The following is a 20,186-nucleotide window of genomic DNA, read 5'->3' as shown; positions in this document are numbered from 1 at the left end:
GCCTTCAAAATACTCACTCCATCTCCTCACATCACCACTTCTTGTTATTACCTTCCCATTAGCCCCCTTCACCGATGTTCCCATTTGTTCTCTTGTCTTACGTACTTTATTTACCTCCTTCCAAAACACCTTTTTATTCTCCCTAAAATTTGATGATTCTCTCTCACCCCAACTCATACTTATGCTAAGGTTTTAGGGTTGCTAGTCTTCTCGTAATGATTTGTGATTTACGTAAAATAACAACCAAGAAATCCTCACATAATCTGTAATGATCGTGGCAGGTGGAACAGAGCTCCAGTGCGTAACGAATCCTCTTATTTTCGTCGACAGAGTTAAGATTGTCACTTTGATTAATGAATACCAAAACAGTCTTAAAAGACTCCCAGATGATTGCAAATCCAATGCTTGTAGATAGAGAAAAATCGAGGAGCCCAGAAAAATTACCTATGCTCAATCAACCACGTAATGTCTGTTCCACCTTTTTTGTCTGTATTTAATGTGCGAATCCAAAAAGACGCACTAATCTCCCTCATGCATTCGGAATAGTTGGTAATCCTATTGCGGCCAAGTCACTACTGCAGTGAAACAACTAAATGATCGAGATTTCAACATCAACTGATTTAACAAATCAAGAAATTTTTAAGGTCACAGTTCGATGTATGTTTCAGTAGATGGAAATACGGTTACAGGTTCATAAGACCTTGAAAGGGAGTTCACTTAACATGAATACCAACTGTTCCACGTCTTCCGTTCACATTAACAATGTGTTTGCAGTCAGGTATTTAGAGAGCAGAGGAGACAAGCATCTGTCTGTGAGTGTACGTAAGAAAACTAGATTAGTGTCCTAATATGCGCCAGTTGCACTTAGTCACAGTGTACAAAACTTTCAGCAAAAGACCATGAACGTGGAAATTCGTCTACATCGACTAAGTTGTACGGTAATACGAAATGTTGCCAGTATTGTTGAGCGGTTCGAGTCCAACTAAAAACAACTCTGTAATGGTGACCGAGAAGCAGTCATGGTGAGTCCAAAATAATTTTATGTTTCTTGTAGTATAGATAATTTTTTTGTAAATTTCAAGAACTGCAGGGTTATAGATCTATAACTGTTTTACATATCAGGTCCGTACATCAGTAATGAAGTACCTGTTATTGTTGTAATGAATGGTATTCGAATAGTACTAAATGTTCATTAATCAACAATCATTGTTACATACGTCAAGCATGTGGGACCCTAATAAATGGCCTCTACCTTTAAAGGCCACACACACACACACACACACACACACATATATATATATATATATATATATATATATATATATATATATATATATATATATATATATATATATATATTTTCATACTATTCGCCATTTCCCGCGTTTGCGAGGTAGCGTTAAGAACAGGGGACTGGGCCTTAGAGGGAAAATCCTCACCTGGCCCCCTTCTCTGTTCCCTCTTTTGGAAAAAAAAAAAAAAAACGAGAGGGGAAGATTTCCAGCCACCCGCTCCCTCCCCTTTTAGTCGCCTTCCACGACACGCAGGGAATACGTGGGAAGTATTCTTTCTCTCCTATCCCCAGGGAGATATATATTTATATATATATATATATATATGTATATATATATATATATATATATATATATATATATATATATATATATATATATATATATATATATTGGGGAAGAGCAGTGTGGTTTCAGAAGTGGTAGAGGATGTGTGGATCAGGTGTTTGCTTTGAAGAATGTATGTGAGAAATACTTAGAAAAGCTATTGGATTTGTATGTAGCATTTATGGATCTGGAGAAGGCATATGATAGAGTTGATAGAGATGCTCTGTGGAAAGTATTAAGAATATATGGTGTGGGAGGCAAGTTGTTAGAAGCAGTGAAAAGTTTTTATCGAGGATGTAAGGCATGTGTACGTGTAGGAAGAGAGGAAAGTGATTGGTTCTCAGTGAATGTAGGTTTGCGGAAGGGGTGTGTGATGTCTCCATGGTTGTTTAATTTGTTTATGGATGGGGTTGTTAGGGAGGTGAATGCAAGAGTTTTGGAAAGAGGGGCAAGTATGAAGTCTGTTGGGGATGAGAGAGCTTGGGAAGTGAGTCAGTTGTTCGCTGATGATACATCGCTGGTGGCTGATTCATGTGAGAAACTGCAGAAGGTGGTGACTGAGTTTGGTAAAGTGTGTGAAAGAAGAAAGTTAAGAGTAAATGTGAATAAGAGCAAGGTTATTAGGTACAGTAGGGTTAAGGGTCAAGTCAATTGGGAGGTAAGTTTGAATGGAGAAAAACTGGAAGAAGTAAAGTGTTTTAGATATCTGGGAGTGGATCTGGCAGCGGATGGAACCATGGAAGCGGAAGTGGATCATAGGGTAGGGGAGGGGGCGAAAATCCTGGGAGCCTTGAAGAATGTGTGGAAGTCGAGAACATTATCTCGGAAAGCAAAAATGGGTATGTTTGAAGGAATAGTGGTTCCAACAATGTTGTATGGTTGCGAGGCGTGGGCTATGGATAGAGTTGTGCGCAGGAGGATGGATGTGCTGGAAATGAGATGTTTGAGGACAATGTGTGGTGTGAGGTGGTTTGATCGAGTAAGTAACGTAAGGGTAAGAGAGATGTGTGGAAATAAAAAGAGTGTGGTTGAGAGAGCAGAAGAGGGTGTTTTGAAATGGTTTGGGCACATGGAGAGAATGAGTGAGGAAAGATTGACCAAGAGGATATATGTGTCGGAGGTGGAGGGAACGAGAAGTGGGAGACCAAATTGGAGGTGGAAAGATGGAGTGAAAAAGATTTTGTGTGATCGGGGCCTGAACATGCAGGAGGGTGAAAGGAGGGCAAGGAATAGAGTGAATTGGATCGATGTGGTATACCGGGGTTGACGTGCTGTCAGTGGATTGAATCAGGGCGTGAAGCGTCTGGGGTAAACCATGGAAAGCTGTGTAGGTATGTATATTTGCGTGTGTGGACGTATGGATATACATGTGTATCTGGGTGGGTTGGGCCATTTCTTTCGTCTGTTTCCTTGCGCTACCTCGCAAACGCGGGAGACAGCAAAAAAAAAAAAATATATTATATATATATATATATATATATATATATATATATATATATATATATATATTCAAAAGAAACGACAGAATAATGAGGGGCATCTTGTTTATGGGCTAACCATGCGAAACGGAATCAAGTCCTGTTTCCTGTGACAATTGTATGTTAGTAAATTAATCGAATTAAGGTATGTTACCATGAAATCAAAACTCGTTGATTCTTTGGACTTAGAGGCCTATTGACAATCAGTCGTCAGCGTCAAACTCATTCATCTTTTGACACCTTCAGGTGTATAATCATTCTAAGCCCACATACACTATGTATAAGGCCTTTGATCCATAAGTAGTCCTTTGTGCTGTTTGAATAAGACAATCACCGCGTATCCTTGAAAGGGGTAAAAGAAAATGCCTGTAAGATATATTGGTCATGATATCTAATTCCTGGTATCTGGTTCATCGATGACAGTTTGTGATAGGAAGGCATCAGACTGAGGGACTAATGCATTAACTTTTTTTCTGTCAGACTTAGATTAGCTGGGCTCCGCGGCAAGTAACCTGCCCACAATGCCCGTCACCGTCACGTCCGCCGTTACGGTGTGACAAGCGGAAAATTACTGCCCAGCAGCAAGCAGACTGGTCTCCACAATAACTCATCCAGGATTTATATCTTTATCGTAGTAGGTCTTTTAGAGCACACCAATGCACATGACTCTCGATAGGACATGGTAGGCAGGCAGCCTTTACCTAGGGAGGTATATCGTTACTACCCGCCTTGGTACTGGGAGGGTGAGTGACGACTGGGCAGAGCCAGCACTTCAATGGCTGTCAAATTTCACTCCTTTGGCCCAGGTAATCGTCTTTCTATTCTGCCTCACCCACATGTGGGATGATGGCTTTCAGTTCCCAAACGCAATCTCTCCCTCCCATACATATTACCCGGCTCAACGATTAAGACAAGACTTCACTAGCAACTACAATTTCCTGCGGGGAACGCTAGCCCTGCTGTTTGGCAAAATCTTGTACGTTTTCGCGTCTCTCTCTCTCTCTCTCTCTCTCTCTCTCTCTCTCTCTCTCTCTCTCTCTCTCTCTCTCTCTCTCTCTCTCTCTCTCATGGGCCATACACACAGAGTATGTGGTCTTAGCGTAATCCTTAACTGTAATCCTTAACACCTGATGTTAAAAGATCTTTCGGTTCGTGGATGTAGTTTGACGCTGAGGGCCTGAAGTACCGCTGGTCGTCACCACTGGGTGGTACCTACCACGGGTCGTGTGTGCGTCGGAGGGGATAATGCGAGGGAAACGAACAGTGGATGTTCATTGTCTTCATTGTGGATGTGGCGTCTTAGGCATGAGAGGTCTTCTAACACGCTGAAACGTGTTTTGTAATTTTGTACTGCTGGGTGGCTTTCTGAAGTATGAGGCTCAGGTAGGTTTTCATTTTTTATTTAGTTATACAGTGTTTTGGATGATAAAGGTCTCATGTTGCAAAACCTTGAGTGCCGAACATACTAAGGTCGAAACTGTAATTGACGTATTTATGTTTCGTGGTGCAGGTGTGTTCATGGGTGTTATGGTATATAAATATATCTATCATCTACCTATCTATCTATTTATCTATCTATATCTATCTATCTATCTATCTATCTATATATATATATATATATATATATATATATATATATATATATATATATATATATATAAAGGGAAGTGGTAACAGATAGTGATGAAATGAGGAGATGTGAGTATTTTGAAAGACTGTTGAACGTCTTTGAGGAGAGGGTGGCAGATGTAGGGTGTTTGGTTCGGGGTGGTACAAGAAGTGAGAGTTATGGAGAGTGGCTTCGTTATGAGAGAAGAGGCGGTGAAGGCCTTACGTAAGATGATATGCGGTAAAAGCGGCTGGAGTGCATGGTAATCCAGGTGAATTTCTGAAAGAGTGACTTTTTTTTTTGGTTAGTTAGGATTTTCACTGTATGTCTGGATAATGGTCAAGTGCCTGAGGATTGTCAGAATGCATGTATAGTGCCACTGTATAAAGGCAAGGGAGGAAAAAGACGAGTGTTCAAACTACAGGGGTATAAGTTCATTGAGCGCACATGGTGAGTTGTATGAGGGGGAAGATTGAGAGGGTGAAGGTACAGAGTATGAGAATGGGCATTGTGGTTTCAGAAGTGGTAAAGAATGGGTGAATCAGGTGTTTGCTTTAAAGAATATGTGAGAAATACCTACGGAAACAGGCTTTGTATGTGGCTGCAGAAAGCATATGATAGAGTTGATAAATGTGCGTTGTGGAAAGTTTTAATATTTGGTGGGAGGAAAGCTGCTAGTAGAGAAAATTTATATATATATATATATATATATATATATATATATATATATATATATATATATATATATATATATATATATATATATATATATATATGATGTGTGTGTGAGTGAGAAGTGGAGGGGACAAGAAGGGGGAGACCAAGATGGGGAGATGGATGGTGAAATGAAAAGGACTTTGAGTGATCTATACCTGAACATGCAGAGGTGAAAGGCCTGCACGGATTAAATTGGGACTCTGTGGCACACAGGGTCGGAGTGCTGTCAATGGACTGAACCAAGTCATGTGAAGCGTCCGGGGTTAACTATGAATAGGTTTGTAGGGTTTGATTTTCACTAGGGGGCTATGTTTTCGGTGCAATACACATGACAGCTAAGGAATGGATGTGAACAAATACGACCTTTCATCGTTTCTCCTGCTGTACCTCGGTTAAATGGGGAACGGCGATCAGGTGTATATATATATATATATATATATATATATATATATATATATATATATATATATATATATATATATATGTATATATATTGGAAAGGATCACAATTTTGCGCGTGATCAAGATATTCCTATGAGTCCACCGGGAAAATGAAATACGATAAGTTCCCAAGTGCACTTTCGTGTAATAATCACATCATTAGGGGAGACACAATTTGGTAAACAAATGGCGTCCTAGCTTCGTCTCTTCGATGTATATCAACTGACTTACATTTCTCTCTTGTGTCTCCCCTGATGATGTGATTATTACATGAAAGTGCACTTGGGAACTTATCGTGTTTCATTTTCCCCGTGGACTCATCGGAATATATATATATATATATATATATATATATATATATATATATATATATATATATATATATATATATATATTTCTTTTCTTTCTTTTAAACTATTCGCCATTTCCCGCGTTAGCGAGGTGGCGTTAAGAACAGAGGACTGGGCCTTTTTTGGAATATCCTCACCTGGCCCCCTCTGTTCCTTCTTTTGGAAAATTGAAAAAAAAAAAAAAAAACGAGAGGGGAGGATTTCCAGCCCCCCGCTCCCTCCCCTTTTAGTCGCCTTCTACGACACGCAGGGAATACGTGGGAAGTATTCTTAATCCCCTATCCCCAGGGATAATATATATATATATATATATATATATATATATATATATATATATATATATATATATATATATGGTGTGGGAGGCAAGTTGTTAGAAGCAGTGAAAAGTTTTTATCAAGGATGTAAGGCATGTGTACGTGTAGGGAGAGAGGAAAGTGATTGGTTCTCAGTGAATGTAGGTTTGCGGCAGGGGTGTGTGATGTCTCCATGGTTGTTTGATTTGTTTATAGATGGGGTTGTTAGGGAGGTGAATGCAAGAGTTTTGGAAAGAGGGGCAAGTATGATGTCTGTTGGGGATGAGAGAGCTTGGGAAGTGAGTCAGTTGTTGTTCGCTGATGATACAGCGCTGGTGGCTGATACATGTGAGAAACTGCAGAAGCTGGTGACTGAGTTTGGTAAAGTGTGTGAAAGAAGAAAGTTAAGAGTAAATGTGAATAAGAGCAAGGTTATTAGGTACAGTAGGGTTGAGGGTCAAGTCAATTGGGAGGTAAGTTTGAATGGAGAAAAACTGGAGGAAGTAAAGTGTTTTAGATATCTGGGAGTGGATCTGGCAGCGGATGGAACCATGGAAGCGGAAATGAATCATAGGGTGGGGGAGGGGGCGAAAATCCTGGGAGCCTTGAAGAATGTGTGGAAGTCGAGAACATTATCTCGGAAAGCAAAAATGGGTATGTTTGAAGGAATAGTGGTTCCAACAATGTTGTATGGTTGCGAGGCGTGGGCTATGGATAGAGTTGTGCGCAGGAGGGTGGATGTGCTGGAAATGAGATGTTTGAGGACAATGTGTGGTGTGAGGTGGTTTGATCTAGTAAGTAATGTAAGGGTAAGAGAGATGTGTGGAAATAAAAAGAGCGTGCTTGAGAGAGCAGAAGAGGGTGTTTTGAAATGGTTTGGGCACATGGAGAGAATGAGTGAGGAAAGATTGACCAAGAGGATATATGTGTCGGAGGTGGAGGGAACGAGGAGAAGTGGGAGACCAAATTGGAGGTGGGAAGATGGAGTGAAAAAGATTTTGAGTGATCGGGGCCTGAACATGCAGGAGGGTGAAAGGAGGGCAAGGAATAGAGTGAATTGGATCGATGTGGTATACCGGGGTTGACGTGCTGTCAGTGGATTGAATCAGGGCATGTGAAGCGTCTGGGGTAAACCATGGAAAGTTGTGTGTGGCCTGGATGTGGAAAGGGAGCTGTGGTTTCGGGCATTATTGCGTGGCAGCTAGAGACTGAGTGTGAACGAATGGGGCCTTTGTTGTCTTCTCCTAGTGCTACCTCGCACACATGAGGGGGGAGGGGGAAGGTATTCCATGTGTGGAGAGGTGGCGATGGGAGTGAATGGGGGCAGACAGTGTGAATTGTGTGCATGGGTATATATGTATGTGTCTGTGTATGTATATATATGTGTACATTGAGATGTATAGGTATGTATATTTGCGTGTGTAGACGTGTGTGTGTATACATTGTGTATGGGGGTGGGTTGGGCCATTTCTTTCGTCTGTTTCCTTGCGCTACCTCGCAAACGCGGGAAACAGCGACAAAGCAAAATAAAAAAAAAATAATATATATATATATATATATATATATATATATATATATATATATATATATATATATATATATATATATGTGTGTGTGTGTGTGTGTGTGTGTGTAATAAGTACAAATCTTCGCCAGAGCAATAATGTCTTCCGGAAATAACTCGAGTTAGTCCAGTTTATAGAATTTTTTGTACCCAAGACTCATAAGGGAAAACGAGGGACTAATTTGCCTTGAAACGACTAGGGCCCATGTCGGTATAAGGAAGGCCTAACGAATCTTTAACGATAACCTTAGGCCCAGTAGCCTAGTATCTATGTTCATTACCTGATATTGTTCATGTGTATATACTAATTTTGCTCATCATTTTATATTGTTCACAGTTATACACTAATTTTGCTCATCATTTTATATTGTCCAGTTGTATACTAATTTTGATCTGTCACAAAGACTGCAGTTACAGAGTTGCCAAATAATGCTTGTATCCTAGCTTTACATTGTATATTTTTTTGTCAACAGTGGAGGCAGCGTTCATCTATATAGTTACCGATTTTCCTTGACACTACACTTTTAGACGTATAGGATTATTTTTTCCTCCTTATTTCTTGTCTTATAAAAGTTCGGTTTCAATTTGTTGCATTGCTCTACTTTCCTTCTTTTTCGGGGCGGAAGGATCTTGTTTTTTTTTTTGTTTTTTTTTTTTAATATAAGAGGAGTGGAAGACCATGGGAAGAGTTAGAGGCTAAGTCATACACCACTCACTCTTAACAGCACTGACTGAAAATGAAGAGTGGATATGTAGCACAGTCACAGTTCAGGAGGGAAATTATTGGCAAGCTCTTAACAACAGTGTTTTTTGTCCGTTAGATTATCATCCTGTCTGCTTGTTACAAGACAGGGCGTAAAATTAACTGGAGTTGTGGTGGTCGTATCTTCATGTGTTTATCATTTTCCATTTATTTTCAGGCTACCAAGTGTGTGTGTGTGTGTGTGTGTGTGTGTGTGTGTGTGTGGGTGGGTGGTTAGGTGGGTAGCAGGAGTGCTGACCACTCCCACTGGAGCCCCTCAGTTCGATATACATTTCCTAGAAAACAACAATAAATGGACTTCAACTTCTCAATACACTCATCAGATCTCCTCGAAAGAAACAGTAGACTGTTTCTGAGTACACTCGTCTCAAGGCCTAGGATGCAAGAGCACAGCTGCTCACATCCCCTGACACACTGTGTGGATGCAACACCAGGCCTGAGGTCATGTCTAGTATATGTGTGCGTCCCCACGCATTCACCCTCTATATATCCTTTCCCCCTTCACACAAGATGTTTCAGTACACGGATCTGATTACGTGATGCTGTCACAGGCGTCCAGCTCGCCTAGCAACAAGCGAGTCGTGCCCGTAGATCGTACCCCTGTGGGTAGGTGAACGACCATCGGTATGTTGCGTAACTGTAGTAAGTACTGCACAGTTCATTCGGTCGTAGATCTAAAGGCATTTGTTGGAAGACAAACTTTTTTTTTTCTTCGTGATATGTAATTTTCCTTAAGCGAGAAGAGCCTAAAAAGAATGTGTAACGTACCTATAATGCACTAAGTCTCGATGGCGGTGTGTTGTGAACTAACAAGATAAGTGTTATCTTGATACATAAATGTATTATCACTTTCCTCTGGACGAACGGAGACCGTCTTGTCTCTTATCAAGAACTACAAGTAAGTGTTCGTTTTGTAAGTTGAGTGACCGAACTCTTGGCAACCTGTGACTGAATATCAACTGATTTTAGGTACGTTCTGTTTTCAGTCCAGTTTTACGAGGTTAAAGTCAGTTATTACTGATATGGTCATAAAGCTGTTCATGAATGAGTACCAGATAAGCTTGCATTTGTAGGTAACGTTCACTTGATTCTGTTTTCTACTAAATGATTTATTACCTAAGATGGCACGGGGAACTGAGACCCTAATCAAAGCCATCTCAATGCACACACACACACACACACATATATATATATATATATATATATATATATATATATATATATATATATATATATATATCCCTGGGGATAGGGAAGAAAGAATACTTCCCACGTATTCCTTGCGTGTCGTAGATGGCGATTAAAAGGGGAGGGAGCGGGGAGCTGGAAATCCTCCCCGCTCGTTTTTAATTTTTCAAAAGAAGGAACAGAGAAGGGGGCCAAGTGAGGATTTCCCTCAAAGGCTCAGTCCTCTGTTCTTAACGCTACCTCGCTAACGCGGGAGATGGCGAATACTATGAAACTCTCTCTCTCTCTCTCTCTCTCTCTCTCTCTCTCTCTCTCTCTCTCTCTCTCTCTCTCTCTCTCTCTCTCTCTCTCTATATATATATATATATATATATATATATATATAAACCTAAGCCAGATAGCCATTTTACTGACCAACTCCTAGGGTTGGATGAACAGCTGGGTTAACTATGTATCGAGTCACACAAACAGATGTAACCTATGCGCACGACCCTTGGCGGCCGGTGAATGCGTCACGGTCAGGAATGCTAACCGCCACTCCACGGAAGTCTGTTTATTATAATCAACCCCAATTCCAATTTTCACGGAGTGGATTAAGTGCATACGGTCTTTGTAATCACTCACCCTCATCCTTAACCTATTATAGCCATTCTGTTCAAAGCGAAATGTGTGTCTTCTACGCTCACACAAGCACTTCCTACTTTCTCATTCTTGGTTGATTCATCAAGTGAGACCATTATCTTCATTCGCATCACCTCGCATCTACAAAGTCCCTTCCATCGCATCCGATCCCTTGTCATTCCTGTAACAATTTCGCTTGATATATCCGTATCGCTTATTATTTTCCCTCTTCTATTTTACTGCTGGATGTTATCTTGACGAACCTACCATCTTGTCATGCGTTCCACATGATCATAACCATCATGACAGCCTTTCAACCATGCACTTGTCTACTAATTTCTCCTCACCACATAGTCTTCTCGTGCATCTTTCCTTCATCTATCCCAGTTCCATCTGTACTACGGGTGTTGGCTATTACTTAAACTACAACCAATTTTGTCCAATACAACATTGGATCCCTCATTTATCCCAACTCGATACGAAAATTGGCCGATCTGATACTTCCTTCCAGTCTTGTGTAGCAAACCTATGGAATTCTCTTCCTTTTTTCCGTCTTCCTGTAACTAACTGCCTTTAAGAGTCAGGTCTGCACACACCCGAGGACATTAATTAATTTCTGCTTTTTTTTATGTTCAGTTACTCTTCAATGAAGTAGCCATGATTGGGTAGGTTTTGCCCGAGCCGTGTGTTTGTAGTATATATATATATATATATATATATATATATATATATATATATATATATATATTGATAGGCATCAAGTCCACTTAGAAGACGTCAGTGCACTAAATTCTGCATGTGACATTTCTTAAAATGTGCCGGATAGCCTTCTTATTATAGTGATAAAGCTTGGCAAGTTTGGCAACTGGAGTTTCCTTAAGTATTAGATTCCAGAAATACACTGCGAAGGGGATGGTGGTGCTGTAGTTGCTTTATTTAGTTTTAATGGAGAGTAGAACCCTCACAATTGCAGGATAGTGCTAAGCTTGCGTGTATAGGATTCAGTCTAAAGCTGGGGTGAATTACGAATTTCCCAAAATAATGCTGTAAAACTAAAAAAGTTGTAAAGCTCAAAACAAGTATATATAAGAACGTGTTTTAGATTAGAGAAATTGTTTTTCTGTTGAGTTATTAGGATGTTGAATTTAATCGCTGACATAAATTCTCATAAAACGGAATGCAGCTGCGACCAACGACCATTTATGATTGCAAGAAATTATATGATATTCGACAGAAAAAAATAAAATCGTGATCATAAAGGGGTGCTGCTATTTCAGGAGGGTGTTGAAACGAACACGTTTGTTTCATTTGTCGCAAATGTAAATTACTGAAATTGTTGACAGATTTATACATAATTAGAATATATAGTGTATTACCATCATTATTAAGCTTACTGGATACTACATGATAAAAGGAGGGGGAATAAGTAACTGTTAATCCTACCATGCACATCTCATTGGATTCTGTTAGGTAAAAAAAAAAAAAGAAAAAAAAATCGGATATAGCTTATAGGGAATGTGATATAGGGCCGTATTTCGAGCTGTGGGGTGAACATAAAGTTCATCGCAATCGTATATTGATTATACATTGTCTTTAATTTTTCTCTCTTCATCACTGCACTCACGGGTCCCCGTAACATTACGTACTCACTGTGTATAGATGATACAGAAACGGCCTGCTTGTAAGATACACTCTCGACACTCCAGTAGCAATGTTGCCTATCAGGCAAAGTTTGTCCACTGAGACGATAATCAGGCAAACCCTCTAATGTTTATACATTTAAGTGCCTCCGCAAACATCATCCACGCTATTAACGGTTTACGATGGCCAGCCACTAGAGAGAACCATGATACAAGCTACACACACATTTGAACTGGAGCAACTCCTTTGGATTTTATCATCTTTTTTTCTCGTTGTCATTTCTGGAGTCCTAGAGCTGTCAATCTAGCGGACCCCTTCCTAAATACGACCTGGATCAGATCTATGCATCTATACATGGTCCACCGAGTTTCAAAGTAGATCATAAATGTATTTCAGGAGGATTTGAACATCTTAAATTTCAAATGATACGAAATTAACCAGCTCTTCGTAAGCTAATGTTTCATCACTTGAAGGTCTGTCAAATGAAAGCTATTTTTGCAAGACGTCTGCCAAGCAAGTTACTCCCGAGTCAAAGCGCACAACAACAGTTCAGTGAATCAGCAAAACGAAGAGTAATTACGTACCGGATGAGTAGACACTTCCTCATGTAAGCGCTCCTGATGGTCTGTCAGAGTTGGGTAATGTATACAGGCCATTTGCGGTGTGCCTTCACCAGGGGATAAAGCTTGCCAGCGACAGCCCTTAATTTTGCACCAAGCGACCGCGTTGGAGCAACGGTCAGTGGAGGTGCGCGCGCCGGGGGACTTGTCAATCCATTGTGTGGTTGCACACGACCTGTAGCGTACACAGCAACAGGGCATGTGGCCGCTGAGCGTCACGTACTCGGCGTCATATGTTTTTCTTGGTGTAAGTTCTCACCCGTCATGCACTGCTTTCACGCGTATCTTGACCAAGACTTACAAAAAGAGCCATTCGATGATAATTTATTACTGTTAACAATAAATTGGTGTAATACGAGTGTTGCTGTTACCGGGAGTTGGTCTAAATTAATGAATGACTTTGTTCCGATGACGGACTTAGGATGTACGCAAAATGAAGGTATTAATCAACGCAGTTGAAGAGGAATGTGTGTATTTGTTTGGACAATCTACCGCAACAGCAAGACGGCTGATGACATGTAGGTACTCAGATGCCACACTGGTTATGGAATTCAATGAAATGTCTGATAAATACCCAAAACTCCGGCCAGAAGAAAAAAGAAAGAAACAATCAGGAAATTTGTAAGATGATTTTGCTAGGTGTTTTCATACAGTAGGAATGTGGTAGTGTGTGTGTGTGTGTGTGTGTGTGTGTGTACGAATGGGGAAGGGGGGGATTTACACCCACAGTCTTGGCATCCCTTCTCCCCAAAAATCATAACACTCATATTGCTTCTTATGTATGGAGCGCTGATCAACCTCTTGAAACATCTCTTATAAAGCACTTTAGTTCCCTTTTCATGTATAAGACAAGCCTTAACAAATACGGTGAGCCAACCGTCGGTTATCATCTTCAACACCACAGCCAACAGTAAGGTCTCTAGGGCGCAAAGCTGTGTGAGGATTTCAACTCGGGGAACGGGACCTTTTGGCTCTCAGTGGAGTAATGTGTTGTGTCAGAGGCATGGCATGTTTTGGTTAAAGGTTCACGTTGCTTTTAAAAACCATTTGGGAGATTTTATATATTCCTGAAATGAACGACATCTTTATAAAGTCTCTCAGCCCCTTGAGCACGACAGCACGACCACTGAGCACACCAATACGACCACTAAGCACACCAATACGTCCCCTTCACCACGACAGTACGACACTTGAGCACACCAATACGACCACTAAGCACACCAGTACGACCCCTTCACCACGACAGTACGACACTTGAGCACACCAATACGACAACTAAGCACACCAGTACGACCCCTTCACCACGACAATACGACACGAGCACGACGGTATGATTCGATCACTTGGGTATGACCTTTGCCCCTGATCCTTTCTTAGGTCACGTCATGATACACGTGTGTCGTACTGTCATTCTCAAGTCATTTACCGTCGTAAAAGGGTTCATGTTGTGTTCGAGGGTTCTGCCGTCGAGCTCTAAGGTTGCCCAGCCATGCTCGAGGGTCATTCTGCCTTGCCCCGTCGTCCTACCGTCGTATTCAAAGGTCGCACTGTCGTAGTCATGGGTTCAACTGTCTTCCTAAGGGTCGTACTGCCGTTGCTCAAGGATTCTACCGTCGTGCTCAAGGACCGTACCGTCGAGTCGTGTCTGAGGGTCGTATTGTCGTGCTCACGGGGTCAAAACTCAAATGAGGACCAAAACATTCCAAGGACGAAGTACCCTAGCCAATTTGTGGATAGAACGGTCGCCATGCCGCTAACATGGTGGCAGAAAGATGCAGTTGCTCATTAGAAGAACATAACGCAATTGAAAGACGCAAGAAAAAAAGAAAGAAAAAAGAAGAAGCCAATAGAAGAAAGCTGTGGTGTGCAGCCTCGTCGGTTCAGCCCCTGGCTATATCACTGCTTAGTTTCACCGCCGGAGCTGCTCGCAAGAAACCCCTCAACTTTCCGAATATCCCAGTGTGACGAGTGACTATCTGTTTCACAGGCATTCACTTGAAAAAGCATCGCCTGTGATGATCCTGTGAGTCATTACATAACTAAATGCAATTACAACTCGGAGAAAAATGACTTGAAGGAATTAGTAATTGGTAACTGCCTCTCACCTGAGTTACCTTCGTCGAAGTATTTCATTCAGTGCTCCGTCCAGACGTCTGTCGGGAGGGTGTGCCGCGCCTTCCGCGGCCTAGGAAATACTAATTCCCCAGTGTTAACCGTGCTGCTTAAGAGGGCTATCCATTGTGACTGTCGTAGTGTCGTTGATTCATCAAGTCATTGAGAACTGTTCTGCCTCTGTACTCCACTGCTTGATATACTGATAATGTTCCCTGTTCAGTAGGTGTTAGTGGAGGATAAGGATGATATTTGTGTGTGTATGTGTTTATATGTGGAGGCTCAGTGATCGTGTTAATATGAACGCGTGAAAAGCACACTAGAAGCCATCCTTGGAATTTCAACTCCTCGATAATCTTGTGCAAGGGCACACGACACACCTCCACGACACGGCCAAGATCCCTTAAAACGCGGGGGGTTCACCTCACACGTTTTGTGTAGTCACAATCAGAAAATGGAATGCTTACGAATTTGCCTTATCTGAAGTGCCTTTACCGTGCAGTAAACGCTACCAAGAAAAACACTTCCCCGCCAGCATTTGTTTACACTTGGATTGTGGATTACCTCTTGTGTTAAGTATAAGATCGCGCACCATAGCCTCGCTCTGAACAACCCCAAGTCCTGCTTGTCTAGCTGCCGCGGGTCTTATCAGGAACGTCATCGCTTTATCTCCCTCTACTGATAACAAGGTGAGTGAATTGATACTCACGTTTTAGACGTGCATGGAATAATGTGTATGACAGTCATGTTTCCTGTAGATGTTCTTTTACTCATGACCTGGAATACACGAGAAACTTGCCCACAGTCATACTAGCCTGAGGAGGGGTTGGGTGTTCTGAAGCGAGCTTAGGTTTACAACAACACACGCACAGATTCTTGAGATTCTTACATTACGAGGTTGTTTATTTCAGGCCAGATTTCACCAGTGGGATAGTAAATGTACAGGATGTGATTAGATTCAGAAAGCAGTTGATGTGGAAGTGCAAGCACCACGGCAAATCTAACTAGATTGATTATCTAGCTGTTTATAGGCTGCCTTTCGCACACACACACACACACACACACACACACATATATATATATATATATATATATATATATATATATATATATATATATATATATATATATCGTACCTTCCTGCACCACGAAATCTTTCTGTCTTCAGTGGGACGCCCTCAGCTCTCAGGAAGCCGGCCCCGTCCACCTGGCAGGATCACAGTTCGTAAAGTGTACTGATCAGTATGTGTTTATGTGGGAAGAACGCGGATCAACTGAGCACACGTAAGCACTCGTGTCTTCACTGAGGTATTGGCATCGTGGGCATTAAAGGTCTTGAGATTATTTCGATGTGCTTATGTTTTATCAGTGGTATGATTGCCCGGGGGATGAGGAGATCCGCAAGTGCAGGTTACAGAAGTATGAGGCTAGGGGTAAGCTATTTTTTTTACCTCCAGGTGGGGGGTTGGTTGGTGGTTATGAGAGTGGTTTGGATGGTAGGGATCCACTGCGTTTAGCCTAGCCTAGCTTGGGAAAATAGGGAGCTGAATTAGTGGGTAATAGTAATTACCAAGTGTCCGCGGATGTGTTTGATTGATCAACCGTCTCTAAAGACAAGTGTTCGAGAGTTGCTAGTTGAAATTCCCCCACAGTGAACTCAATATCTATTCTTTAAACTTGATCAAATACGATGTCAGTGTTGTACCACATCTCATTTTGATTTATCATGGGACATTATGGAACAAAAACTTTTGATACTGAACTCTGTGAGGGAAATTTTGTAACGCTGTGGCAGATGGGACAAAAAAATAGCTTTCATCTGACTCCCAGCTGTCGTAGGAGACCCAACGGTAAAACAAAGTGGTTACTGTTCTGTAAAGCGGGATCGGGACTTTCTTCCGTCAGCGTTAAAGATAAGGTTAAGTTAGGTTACGGTTTCCGTCAGCGTTAAAGATAATGTTAAGTTAGGTTACGGTTTCCGTCAGCGTTAAAGATAAGGTTAAGTTAGGTTACGGCTTCCGTCAGCGTTAAAGATAAGGTTAAGTTAGGTTACGGTTTCCGTCAGCGTTAGAGATAAGGTTAAGTTAGGTTACGGCTTCACGTCATCGTTAAAGGTAAGATTAAGTTAGGTTACGAAACAATATTGTAATTGCAATGTTCATTTGTATTACTGACAGGTGCCGTGGGAAACTCAGAGCGATATCCGCTGATTAAGAGAAAAGCGAACTTGATTCGTAAGGGTGGGGTGGGGGGGGGGGATTGGTTTTGGTAAGACTGTTAAATGATTCACGAAAGTTTTGACATCACACACACACGCGGGCCTCTTTGATGTTGTGGTTAGCGTCACTGACCATGAGTCAGCACGGGCCAGCCCCGAGTTCAACCCGTACCGACTCGAATCCTAGGCGTGGTAGTCAGCCCATCCCCATCCCATGTACTCATCCTCCCATCGGAGCTGGTCGATAAATGGGTGCTTGGCTGTGGCTCGGGCGTGTTTTACACATTTAGGAGCAAAAGACACGGTAATCATATACAAGGTTGAGAGACGGGGCAACACAAGTGTAAAACACTCGCCCCGTAACACATGGATGGTAATCACACACATCTGTGGGCAAGAATTTTCATCGAACCTCTTTTCCCTCGCACTCAGAAGCCGTGTGAATTTAAGAAGAACCGACGGATAATGACTGGTTGTTGCTTTGTAACCGTGATTGTCTATGGTATTCCCGATCGTGCGGCATAAACAAGGTTGCGCTGGGATTTTATTCTCTTTAATTCCTCATTCTAACCACGTATGATTTGGAAGATGAAATGACTGTGAAATGCTATCCTGTTAACATCTTCTGGTGTCTCTGTATATTTTCCTCCATCTCTGATTTGTCACTATTTGCTTCTGAAGATGTGTTGAAATACACGAAAGCGCTTAAGCAAATTTTCCTGCTCTTATTTTTTTCCCTCGTGGTTTACAAGTTCATCTGTGATCGTCACGTGTCTGCTTCGTGGATATATGTATATATATATATATATATATATATATATATATTTATATATATATATATATATAGAGAGAGAGAGAGAGAGAGAGAGAGAGAGAGAGAGTATGTTCTGCCTAGGCTTCATTCTTAAACCTAACTTCGTATATCGCATTACTCTTAAACCTAACTTCGAATATCGTATATCATGACATTTCGATCCTAATTGGTATTTCCCTTCTGCAGTAATTTGGACAAACTTTTCGTATGTAGTACAATCAACTTTTTAAAAGTGCCTGCCATTTTCTATTCATTATGGAATTCGCTTGTAGCTTGTATTACTCTTCCTCACACCAATCCACTGTCCTTCTCAACTTCCACCTTCAAGGGAAGTAATGAAGGAAAACTTGTCAATAACAGCAGACACCCACATTAACCACAGCTGACAAGAAGAGTACCGCGTGTGACACATTTAGCATTTACAACCAGAGCAGCAACAAAGACAAAATATCAGAAAACTGTATCCACAAATGTATTTGTTGATGAGCATCGTCATAACTAACTCGAAACGCTGCAACTGTTGTCTTCATCCTTAACTGTAGTGGCAAAAATAACGAAAACACTTTCAAAAACTAATGACAAACCACCTAAATAACCACTAACAGGGCAAACATCCTCTCTAACTTGTCCAGAAAAATGCAAAAACCAACGATAAAAACAATCTGTTCAGTAGCAGTGAAAGAAAGCGACATCGAAAAACAGATATCAACAAAAAGAGTAATGACAGCTTTAGCTACAAACGACAGGTATTTTCTTATCCCCCGAAAGAAATTGCTAAAACACTAATCCTTTGATACAACCATGAACTCCCCTTCAGCACGATGGTCAGGTCAAGGGTCGCCCCGTCTTGCTCAGGGGTGTACCGTTGTGCACGATGATCATGCCATCTTGCTCACTGTGTCAAAAGACAATAATATTTATTTTCCGAGGAATCTTCTTCACTTGCGCGTCCATCGCCCCAGAAACAACAAGAATCTGAGGTCACATAAAAAACAATAACTGGGTCGTTATCCACGCGTTCAGTGTAATATTAGATATATCAAGGGCGAAAGAACAGTTACAACAAATACGAAGTGTCATCACAGACTGAATAAACTTTTTATCGTACATAATTACGTCCGTAATGTGATGATACACGACGTAAATCTGACCCGGAAAAAAAACCATAGCGTCATGTGGCAAACAATATGATGATGGCCTTTGGAGATTTTTACCCTAACGGGAAGTAATAGTTGAAAATAGTAGTAATCATAGTTAATGCTTTTTGTTTTACAGTTCCCGCGATGAAGGTGCTTTATCTAATGCTGTGGGCTTAAATCAATTTACAAAACTGTTGATTGTGAATGTATTCGCCGAGACAAGGAGAGAGACCAGGAGTTAGCCATCGATAATTGCCCCAGCAATGTGAGACAAGGAACCCCAGTAGCCCCATTACCACATTGGTAGTGACGGTGTTGATGACAGGGGGGGGGGGGGTGGAGGTTGTGTGCACTTGATGAGGATAATTGTGAAAATGGAAGTAACTGTGGTATGTGTGCCTCGAGAGGTGATGGTGTCGGGTGGTGGGAGAGGGTGCAGCTGCAGCCGCCGGCACTAGCACAGAAGATAAGGACGGTTATTGCAACGCCAATAACGATGGAGATGACAGTGTTGTCGCTACTATGGGAGAAATCCCGGAGCGTTTCCCACATTGGTAAAGCACAGAAGCAGGTGTAATCGCCAATGAATCAGACCCCTTCTTGGCACATACACAGCAACCATCCAAGCCTAGTCTACGGCCGTTATGTCAGTCCTGCACGCCCACAGGAGACGCCCGTTACCGCCACTGTTACAAGGAAGAGGAAGAGAGAGCTGGAAGGAGCAGGGAGGCACGCACGACAAACAGGGGGAGGAGGACCTGGTCAAACTGACACACTAGAAGGGAAAAGACCGACCTCTTAACACATCTGAACTTCCTGTTGACTCTCCTGTTTCTACAGCCTGCGAGTAATGATGATTGGAAGATACTCTTCTTACTAATGATGAAACTGCTCAGCAGATATTCTTGTTTCTGATGCTAAAACTGCTTTCTCTCTTTCTTTTTTCTTGTGGCTGTTATCCAGTTGCCTCTGTACTTCCAGTCACTTGCACAGCAA

The 20,186-nt window shown here is 41.5% G+C and overlaps 2 protein-coding genes across 2 annotated transcripts in view; both read left to right on the top strand.

Moving 5' to 3' along the window:
- Positions 1–601: 601 nt before the first annotated feature.
- LOC139746022 (uncharacterized) overlaps positions 602–20,186 on the top strand; it is a 238,593-nt gene continuing 219,008 nt past the window's right edge. The window contains exon 1 of the mRNA XM_071656824.1: positions 602–1,022. Within this exon, the coding sequence (XP_071512925.1) occupies positions 949–1,022 (74 nt within the window). The 5' untranslated portion in view covers positions 602–948. The remainder of the gene's footprint in view (positions 1,023–20,186) is intronic.
- The window catches only part of LOC139746021 (rho GTPase-activating protein conundrum-like), a 361,826-nt gene continuing 356,680 nt past the window's right edge, over positions 15,041–20,186 (top strand). The window contains exon 1 of the mRNA XM_071656821.1: positions 15,041–15,708. The gene's annotated coding sequence lies outside the window, so the exon portion shown is untranslated. The remainder of the gene's footprint in view (positions 15,709–20,186) is intronic.

This window comes from Panulirus ornatus, chromosome 63 (assembly GCF_036320965.1).
Source record: "Panulirus ornatus isolate Po-2019 chromosome 63, ASM3632096v1, whole genome shotgun sequence".
Taxonomy (NCBI): Eukaryota; Metazoa; Arthropoda; class Malacostraca; order Decapoda; family Palinuridae; genus Panulirus; species Panulirus ornatus.
The sequence above is the reverse complement of the archived record's forward strand: the minus strand, read 5'-3'. Positions and strand labels throughout refer to the sequence as shown.